The sequence below is a fragment of the Papilio machaon genome, chromosome 4, assembly GCF_912999745.1.
Source record: "Papilio machaon chromosome 4, ilPapMach1.1, whole genome shotgun sequence".
Lineage (NCBI taxonomy): Eukaryota > Metazoa > Arthropoda > Insecta > Lepidoptera > Papilionidae > Papilio > Papilio machaon.
Window position 1 is genome coordinate 3,826,128 of NC_059989.1, and position 11,096 is coordinate 3,837,223.

At 30.9% G+C, this 11,096-nt stretch overlaps 1 protein-coding gene across 1 annotated transcript; it reads left to right on the forward strand.

Annotated features, from left to right (window-relative positions):
- The first annotated feature begins 2,797 nt into the window (after positions 1-2,797).
- On the forward strand, positions 2,798-5,230 carry LOC106718378. Its single transcript, XM_014512450.2, has 4 exons — positions 2,798-2,864; positions 3,005-3,049; positions 3,140-3,440; positions 4,040-5,230. The coding sequence occupies exons 3-4, from the start codon at positions 3,159-3,161 to the stop codon at positions 5,228-5,230; spliced, it is 1,473 nt and encodes a 490-aa protein (XP_014367936.2). The 5' UTR covers positions 2,798-2,864; positions 3,005-3,049; positions 3,140-3,158.
- The last annotated feature ends 5,866 nt before the right edge of the window (positions 5,231-11,096 follow it).

Here is an 11,096-nt window from a genome sequence, read left to right on the forward strand (position 1 = left end):
ACGGACCTTTTACGATATTTGCCCACAGCCCACGGTTAATTGTTATGTCCATATATCAATTTGTAATCTAACCACCGAATCTATGTAATACAGAAAAAATCACAAAGTATATATAAATTTTTTTTTTTGTATTTCAAATCCAGTTTGAAAAATTTCCATATAAATTTTTATAGTTTATATTTATGATTAATTAAGCCTTAAAGACTCAATTACATTTGCTTTAGTGTTATATTTATATTAAGATTGTAACTTATTGTAATATAGTGTGTTGTGTGTGTGTGTGTGAATGCGATCGAATTATTTATTAAAAACTTTTATATGACTAAATATTTGTTTCAATTTCAGTCCCTTTCAAACGTTTCCTACTTTTTTCATAGCTACATCCTTACTTTGAAGTTCACAAAAAGACTACTATAGTATGAAGTTAAAAATTAATTGAATTATAACAATTGTATCATAAAATAACCCCTTGCCTTACCATGAAATCCCATTGCCGAAACACTTGTATGAAAACACACGTAGCTGTTTTTTTTTTTTTTAAAAGAATGCATAGGAATAAATTTTTACACAAGTTTCTACACTGGAAAATCACAGGTAAGCTGAGTATGCACCGCCACCTATCGTCCAACAAGAGTACTATAATCTGATTAAATAATCAAGATCGTGAAGCTTTTAATAACAAACAAAAGATGGCAGTGTCTTCTAATATTTAAATTCGCGTCAAAAAGTAAAAAAACAATTAAATCACAAAAATCAATTCTAGAGTCCAATACTATGTTTATTTAATATTAAAAATCATTAGAAAAAAATCGACATTCGTACATTTAGACTAGATCAAGCTACATTTTTCCAAATAAAAAAAAATTTAAGAGCTTATTCTAAATTTCAACACAAGCTTTAGTTTTTTATCATAAGTTAAAAATATTACATAGTTTTTTTTAAGATTTAATTGACGTTAATAAAGCTCTCTAAAGCGCGTGCGTTAAGATTCCTCTCGGAAAAACAGAAATGGCGACGCAGCCTCTTTCGAGTGCATTGTGTTTAAGTGAAGTGGTGTAAACTAGGGGTAATAAGAACTAAACAACTGTAAATGTTAAAAAAAAAACTCAGCCTTAAAACAGCAAATTATTCGTCTTAATTATAATATGCAAGTGAGTTTAAGAATTCGTAAGTTATATTTTTTGTGTAGTGCTTCGTAATAGGAGAGGTAATTTTTGAATATTGTAATAATCCTTGTGAACGAAGTGTTTTTAAAAAAAAAACGAAGTGTATTTTTATGTATTGTAGGACGATATAGAAGAGTCATTAAGTTTTTAATATATAATAGTTTCATCACAAGTTTTTATAAGCTATAAACTATTTCCAATTTATTAATTTAAGAATAGTTTCCCACAGTATTCGAATTCCAGATATGGGAGGTATTTTTGTTGTATAAATATCCGTCTTGATTTTTTGTTGACTTTGTGTCAATGTTTATTATAATTTTACACTTTCGTACCATGGGTTTTTCATAACATTATAGACGTTTACTCAACGAACCTTGTATTAATAATATTTAACGCGTCAAGGTGTATTCACGTGTCTTTTAGTAAGGAAGATAATGTAATAATAAATTGCCTCAAGTTTACGCATGACTAGATGTTATGAATACAAAACGACCTCCGAAATTAGTCTTTTATAATGAAGAAACGTAGTTTAAAATAATGTTCAATTGCATGTATTTAAAGCGGATAAAAGAACATGACACTGCTCTACTTACCTTTAAAATTTATAAATTAATTAATTTTGAATTTTTGCTAATAATATTGTAAGAAATGGTGTTGTAATATGTTGATGTTTTTTACTTAAATATTTTAGTATAACTACGAGTAATTAACTATCGCAAAAGATATGACTGAATGTAACCGCTCGCTTGTTTCCAAGCGATATATTAATTAATTATTTGATTAAATTATACGTTATTATTCATACGAATAGACGGCAATATCTATGAAAAACCAATATCAATGATTTTCCTCTTCCAATTTCGTAAAGCAAGATATGCAAATGCAAATAAATCTTCAAAAAATATGATCTCATGAATAACAGTACAAGAAGACTCAAATTCTTTCGAAACTAAAATCCACCAAACCGAATCTAATGGAACATCTTTAAAACATTCAAATATTCTGTAATTCATTTTTCACGCTAATATTGGGTATAGCAGAAATTAGCTAAATGTAAGTTTACCCTTGAAATACAATACACGACTAAACAATAGCACAGCGCGGCCAACACAATTTGTTAGTACAACTGCTACTCATGTTAACTTGTAACTTAAAACAAACTACTACTGTGATGATTATATTCAATCGTACATACGTATATAATGTAGGAAGATTTAAAGACTATGTTCTAGAACAATAGCAATTTGGTTGTTCCAATGCTGGTTTGCATCTACTGACCACTTATTCGGTCGGTTATTAGACTACTTAATTACTTAATCTTATTTATTAAACTACTTAAATAATATTAAAAATTATTACAGGTTAAATAATTAAAAATCAAACAAAAATGAAACAGATTCAGATGGCATTATGGATGGCAGCAATCAGCACTTTCTTATTCACACTACTTCTATATCAGTGGTACCATATATCCAAATTTCACACAATTCAACCTGACTATAAAACCTTAACTTCCGTAGACCAAAGAGTCAAGAAAATTATTAAACAAGGTTGTTTTTTATTAATTAAGTACTGTATATACAAATTCACTGTAGTGTTTAATAATACTTTTTTTAATTTAAACTTCTTACAGAGTATATAGTGGACACGGTCGGATGTCAAATTCCAATATCAGTGTTAAATTTCAAGAAACACGCAGTGAGTAGCAGAAGCATTGACTGTGGGAAACGAGCTGTTTTGTTAAAGAAATTTGGCCCAAACGCAATACAATATTTTGTCGATGAAAGAATACTGAGTCGTTATTTAGGAAAAAATAATAATTTTTATTGCTGTTACAGGTTTTTTAAGCAATATTTTCCGCCAAGAAATATAAGAAAATTAAGGTAATTACTAGCACTACATATGTAAAATATATGTACTTCAAGATTTTAAAAGCTTAGATAAATGTCAGTTATTTTTTAATCCTATTTCAGGTATTCTTCTTGTATACTAATGCAGTCAAGTGACGTTTTTAAACTAGAGGACGATTTTATAAATGTGCAATGTTTTGAAAAGGATTTAAGAAACAATTCGCGTATCATTTACGATGATGTTTATAGCTTTATTAAGAGAAAAAACAATACGAATAAAAATAAATCTACATTAAAAAATAATTACAACGTACTTATCCTTGGCTTGGATTCTATGTCATTACGACGGCTGGAGCAAACAATGACGCGTACAGCTGAGTACTTAAAGAAAAATCTTTGGCTTAGTTTTAAAGGATATCATAAGGTAATATATTAAAACTTTTGCACTAATTTTATATAAAATGGATCGTAACATAACGATGTGTATGTACAAAACCGTTAAAATTTCATTCTGTGTGTGAGCAATTTAAATATTCATTAAAATGTTTTTTTTAATTTTATTAATGTAATACAGTGGAATCTCTAACTCGAACTGTGTACGTCGAAATCGTCAATTAGTCGAAAAAAATGCTGTTCTCTTCCACTGAACCCTCAATTACTCGGTATCTCGAATTGTTCAGATTTTGTAACTCGAACAAAATGTTATTTCCCTGCGTAGGTATTATTCTACATATTTAAACACCTTAACTCTTATTTAAAATCAGACTTTATAAGTCAAAGTTAGTAAAATATAATGACGTCTTTCTAGGAATTCCCCGGCAAATTCTTCTTGTCTCAACTTCTTGTTAAGTAGAGAAATCAATAAATCGAAGTGTTTTGCATTTCCATTGACAATCGAGATTTTACATACAATATGATTGATTAACGGTCTTTTATATTTGCTTTTTTTTTAAATGACTATGATATCAATATTATGATCAACGATAAAATGACTTTTTAAATAATGATTTTGAAAATTTTTAGATTGGAGACAACACTATACCGAATATAATGGCTGCACTAACTGGCAAAAATATATCATCAATTATTAAGAACTGCGCGGGAAAAATGTTTTCCTGCAACGACTTTATATTGTGGAGCTATTTTAAGAGAGCAAACTACGTAACAGCATACGGCGAAGATTATCTGCGACTGCCGGATACATTTAGCAGAAATTACGCATTCCGTTCTCCCCCTACTGACCATTATATGCGACCATTTTTTCTCAAAAATGAACTCGAAATCGGTAACAAATCACAAGTATGTTCTGGAAAGTACTTATCAGGGCAACACGTACTAGACTACGCTTTTGATTTTGTGCACACATACAGAAAAGTACGCAATTTTGGTTTCTTCTGGATAAATTCTTTCAGTCACAATATACACAGCCGTCCCGAGGATGCAGATAAACTTTTTGAAGAGTTTTTTAAGAAATTATCTGATATCGCTGTTCTTAATGACACCTTTATATTCTTCTTCAGCGATCATGGCATTCGTTTCGGTGATCACCGTATGTATGTTGAATCTTATTACGACGAGCGTCTGCCGTTTCTTTTCACTTGGATACCGGATATATTTAAACTTAACCATCCTACTATAATGGAGTCTTTAAAAATTAATCAATTTAGATTGATAACTCCATATGATCTGTTTCTTACTATAAGAGATGTTAATCATATACCCACTGAACATAAATCTGGTTCCGAAGGATGTCCAAAGTGTCAAAGTATGTTCGATGTAGTTAATCCGAATCGTACATGCCAGGATGTCGCGGTTAACGATAAGTGGTGCAGCTGTCACGAAGTATATCCCCTTCTCAGAGAAGATAACGAGCGGACAAAAACCGTGCAATTTGTCGTATCCCATATTAAGAGTACAATAGCGTCTGTGAAGACGAAATCTTGTTGGACATGCACGAATTTGTCACTAGGCAAAGTTAATAGAGTCCATTATTACTACGATAAAGCAGGAATCAATATTTATTATGTTGTTGCTATCACATTAACGCCGGGAAATATGTCGTATGAAGCTACTATTATGAAAGACAAATCGAAATTGCATCTAATAGGTCAAATAAGCGTTATATCTCCTTACCGAAATTTCGGCAAATGTACCATACAGTACAAAGATCGCTTGTTTTGCGTATGCGAGAAAATTGTTAACTGTAAGACTTAAAAATATTTTTTTATTATTTTAAAACGAAAATTGTATTATTTGATCTGTGATATTTTTTATTAATAATAATTTACAATTGCAACAATTCAAGATCTAATTTGTACTCGATTTTTTTCATATAGGTAATGATAAATATCTGCTCAATACCTAAGTCTAATCTAGACTTAAAGTGATATATTTACTATACGTATTTTACGTTTGTTCCAGCTCTACAGTCTACTTCTGCTTACCTCGTTAATCTAAGAAATTTAATTTTTGTAAAAAGAAAATTTTTGTGTATAGTTACGATTTGAACCTATGTCTAGAAATATATCCAGGTTCTTCTCTTACAATCTTATTCGTATTTTTGTACGTTTAGCTTTTCAGTAATAGAAAAACTACAATGTTTAAAACATTCATTCTATAATATTTCTTCATTTAAATCCTTATAAATAAAAGTCGTAAAAACATTTTTGATTAAATTTTACCCATAATTTTTTTTCCATTTATGACCATAAATTTAAAATTCTTTATGTCAATATGTGTATTTTCTATAACCTAACTAGCTTTTTTCCGCGACTTCGTCAGCGCAGTATTAAAAAAAACCAAGTGTATTAATTTTAAGTGATACTTGAAGCATTTAATTTTCTTACATTTATTCTACATTAATAAGAAATTAAAAACACTTCTTCATATTTTTTGTGTTTAATTTTAATCTTAAAAAATAAACATCTTATTAATTTAATTTTGCATTTTTTTATTTGTATAGAAATATACTATAACACAATAGCTGTCGTTCGCGACTCCGTCTGCGGGAAATAACTAAAACTTAATTAGTAACCCATAATGTGTTCTTCCCGACTATGGCGATATGCCAAATCGAGATCCATCCAGATCCGTTGAGGCGTTCTGGAGATACCTTCAAACTAACAACCATCCATCCATTTATCCACCTAAACATTCGCATTTATAATATAAGTAAGAAGAAAAATTTAGCTAAATTGATATTTAGCGCTTAAAATTGCTTGCTAATGTAAAGAGACACAAGTTGAAATTAATGTTAATTTGTTTGTGCTGAGCTACGTAACATAACAGCGTCGGTGAAATCTCTCCCAGGGTCCCAGTAGAGCTAACAGCCTTAACTACATAACGTTATGTATAAGAGGTATATAATTGAAGTACACTTACAATGTACCTAATATAATTCGAATATCTTCAATTAATAAATTTCAATTAACTAATGATATTTTCTTGTTAACTTATAAACAAGGATTCGCAAAAGCGTCATCATGGCACACCCATTCGGTAATTCACCGATAATTATGACTGTCAAAAATTTAAAGGACAATATAACAATGCACTTCTTATCACCAAACTTTGTCTGCATTTAATAATTCATAGTTAAATTTATAATTTGTTATCGCCAACATATATTCGCTAATTTTCTTTGCTTGTCTTTTCCGATGATAATCGAAGATAATATTTCAATTTGTTACAGTCACTCTCTTAGCGTTTTAATACAACTAGAAATTAACATAAGTGTGGATATTGAGGGCTTCGGCGAACAATACACACTCGAGTGCTATAAACTTGATAAGAATATTAAATAACTATCATCAGTCAAGTGATTTTTGAATTTAAAGGCTAGTTATATCCGCTGAATTATATTTAATTTAACAATACGACATAAAACAACATATCTACCATTTCAATAATACGTCTGGCAAGAAGGGCCGAACCAGACGAACTAGGCGAACATGGCTGTACCAGAAAAGGATTTCTCAAAGCAACTAAAGTCACTCTTGATACCATCGTAACTTTGTTATAGATAAAAAGAGAACTTCAAATTCTTATTCTACCTTTCTATATTACCTGAAAGTCTAATAATAATTAGAATACTAGCTGTCGCCGGCGACTGAAAAATACTTTACTAGTAGCCTATGTGTTCTTCCAGATTACGTTCTACATCTATACCAAATTTCATCGAGATCCATGCAGCCGTTCTGGAGATACCTTCAAACAAACATCCATCCATACATACATACATCTATGTAAACATTCGCATTTATAACACTATACAAGTGTACAATATACACTTTTATAAACTCATGTTTTGTAAGTAGACTTAATTACATATTTTGAATTAACCATGTAAAAATATTCATAAGTAACAATAGACATAGACTAACGACTGATAAAAATAAATGAATCAATAAATTAGGTACGAGATACTCGTACCATGAGTTCGCAAAAAAACACTTTAATAAATTATATCCGCAAACATTGAAATTTAATGACCTTTGAAAATGGCCTAGAAGAGTGATGACAAAAGTAATAACTCGTGAATCCATAAACAATACCACACATTTTTACCATTAGGCAACGAAAATAGAAGGACGTTCACCCGTATGGTTAAATATTATTTACGTACATTCACGAAAAAAAAAATATAGTGAAACTAGCTGTCGCCCGCGACTCCGTCCGCGCGCAGTTAAAAAATGGGGGGGGGGTATGAAAAATAGATGTTGGCCGATTCTCAGACCTACTGAATATGCTCACAAAATTTCATGAGAATCGGTCAAGCCGTTTCGGAGGAGTACGGGAACGAAAACTGTGACACGAGAATTTTATATATTAGATATACCTACAGCATCAGCTATGCACTGACAATAACCAAGTTGTCATACAGGAAGAATTTCTGCTAGTTATAAATTAAGTCGAACCTGGATCAGCGAGAGTCCAATGGACCGCGATATATTTGTCCCTTTAAGGGGTTTCTTGCTTATCTAGTTCGACTATATATCCATTTGCACCATATTACGACGAATGGTGTAAATAGGTATTACGTGCAAGCTATTGTACTTTGTATCAATCTTTTGTACGAGTGTTTGGAGAATGAAAACACACGAATGCAGTCAGTTTGTCATTGATGTACGACGTGTGACGTGCTAATAGTACGGCGCATCGTGTTGCATTACCCGGCAGTGATGGTCTAGTATCAATAAGGCCATGACATAAAACAGTTTCCGATTACCCAACACTGCTCCATTTTGTGATGTAAAACTAAGAGTTCATGAAATATTTACTAAGTTAAAATCAATGTTTATAAAACCTTTTTTTTTTTTGAATTAATCCATCGATCAGATTGTTAGCAAACATGTTTTGGATATCCGCGAAAATTAATACCGATTCTATTTAAATAAAAAAAACTTTAATAATCAATAAACTTTAGAATGAAGTAGAGATTAACGTTGTGTGATTGATTAAATGTTTTATATTGAGCTTATAATAAAGAGGATAAAGTAAAAGTTAAACAAAATTAAACAATTCAAAAGTTTTTTTGATGTCGCGTTTTTAATAGGAAATATGAGGCATATCTTTAATTAATACATGTTAAAAAGTACGGTTTTCGCCCTATTTCGTTTACATCTTTCCTTAAGCGTGGTATTTTACCTGATAATATTTACAAGTTGTTGAATGGATATTCCGTTGATATATTTTTAACACACTTGTATCTCAGAAAAATAGGTAGATTTGTTGGTCAAAATTCCACATACAAAGATGATGCCGTAAATGTGCCGCGGAAACCGAAACTGCTGCCTAAATATTTTGACGTGAGTTCGGAATTTGCGTACAATTTTTTGCCTTCGAATAATGGAACCGGGATCGCGACTCAGAGATTTGACTGTATATTAACTAAACGAATGCTGTTTTATATAAAACTACACAAGGAAGCACTTTTAATTAATGAGAATAAAATTATTGGAGTACCTATGGTGAAAATATTAAAATTAGATCAGGGACTGGGCGCTCAATACCGACAGTCCGATACAGTCCGTTTATGTCGGCAATCACAGTCTATGAAATGTCAATAACCTCAAATATTGTTATAAAAGAATATACTGTTATTACTACAATTTACTTATCGCCATTTTTCTTAAATAAGCCGTTATTCAATGAACCCCCAGTTTTAACAACCCACAAGTTGTGTTCTACCACTGCGCGTAAAACCCGACGACATGCAGTGATGTTACACGGGTCAATAATGACGGACGTTCATGGTTTGCTAGGAGAGTGTTTGTGTGTCTCATGTGTACATTGCGCGCTCGGTCTGTTTGTAAACAAACACTGAAAAGGCATCATGACCACAGTTCTTCAGTATTCATCAATCTGATAACGTCTTATGAAAGATAGAAAAAAATATATTTAGAAAAATAGAATCTGGTGAGTAGTTTTTGTAATTTAAGGTAGCTAGACTTGTGTAAAATTTCATGATATAATTTATTTACTTGTTTACCTTATTTACTATCGTGTCACATCACTAGACAGACTTAGCATTAGACTTTCGTTCACTTAGCATAACCAATGACTAATTATTATCTCAATACTATTATTTTATCTTCGCTTTATAATAATATATGTAAATAGTAAAGTTCATAGAGAGAATGATATGAAGCAACCAATGCTCTCTTATGCTACAAAACCCAAAAAAGCACTGAAAATTTACTGGAGTGACCCACTATGATTTACTCAAGCACTTTTACTTCAGTCCCGTTCGGGAATCCTAATCTCCACATCAGTCCATCTTGTAAGGGTACGTACCTACGTTTATTTTCGCAGTTATATTGTCAAAAATTGAAATGTGAATGTAATACAGATTTCCATTCGCGTCTGGTGACAGTTTCTAATGAGTGTATTTCAAGAGTAATCATATAGCAGTGAACAATGTAAATTCCATGTGAACGTCATAATAATGTGTGTGCTGCTCATCATAAAAGCCTGTCATATGAGACAGTCTTTATGATAAATATTTACCATTTCAAAGAAAAATTAAAATATTTAAGTATTAAGAAACGGATAATTCTATGAATAACAGAACATTTAAATTCTAAATTAAAAAATTATAACAATTTCATTTATAAGTGCGCCCAAATCTAAGTATGTTCAACTTATGCTAAAGATGTATATCTTACTAATATTATAAATGCGAATGTTTAGATGGATGGATGTTTGTTACAAGATATCACCGACACCGCTAAACGGATCTCATTGAAATTTTGCATAGATTTAGAACATAGTCTGGAAGAACACATAGGTTAGTAAATAAGATTTTTTTTCTAATTCCGCGCGGAGGTAGTCACTGGCAACAGCTTTTTATTAATAACAATTATAAAAAAAAATTAATATGCGAATTAATACATCTAGGAGATTGCCCTTGATCCCAATAAAAGTGTCAGCACCCGATAATTGGAAACAAGATATGTTTTAATCATCGTCATAGTATTCATTCATTTATGTATGTTTACGTCAGTGCCTCGACCTGGCTATTCTATTACCGGCACTCCTAACTCCGCTGTCCACATTGTCTCTAGAGTAATGGATTGAAACTATAATTTGATATAGTCTCGTTTTCATTTACCTAAATGGTATACGTTATTTGAAATTCATTCCTAGCTGTCCATAGTAAGGTTACGTTAAATTATATTAAACTAGCTATCCCCGCAACTTCGTTTTAAAAATTAACAGTTGTTCTGTAGTTACCTGGTAACAAACAACCAAACATTCGTATTTTATAATATTGTGATTTATTGTAATTATATTCAATATATTAGTTTGTGAGGATTTGTGTATTTGTGGGTGTATGAATGCTGAATGCTTAGGGTACATAAATATATTACATATGTCAAGTGATGGTAGTTACCATAACATTGAATTAGAAAAAATTCCATGCGACTTATCGCATATTTTTATACATTATTTTGTTTAATTAATTCATATTATTGTAATAATACTACAGATCATACTCGTTATAGTAATAGTTAATTAAACAAATCGAATAGTTGTTGCTATTAACTATTATAAGACTTAAGAAAAGTTACCAGCCGGA

Coding starts and splice junctions, on each gene's coding strand:
- LOC106718378 (XM_014512450.2), top strand. CDS start 3,159: ATGCAGTCAAGTGACGTTTTTAAACTAGAGGACGATTTTATAAATGTG. Junction 3,441..4,039: donor GTTTTAAAGGATATCATAAG/GTAATATATTAA, acceptor GAAAATTTTTAG/ATTGGAGACAACACTATACC.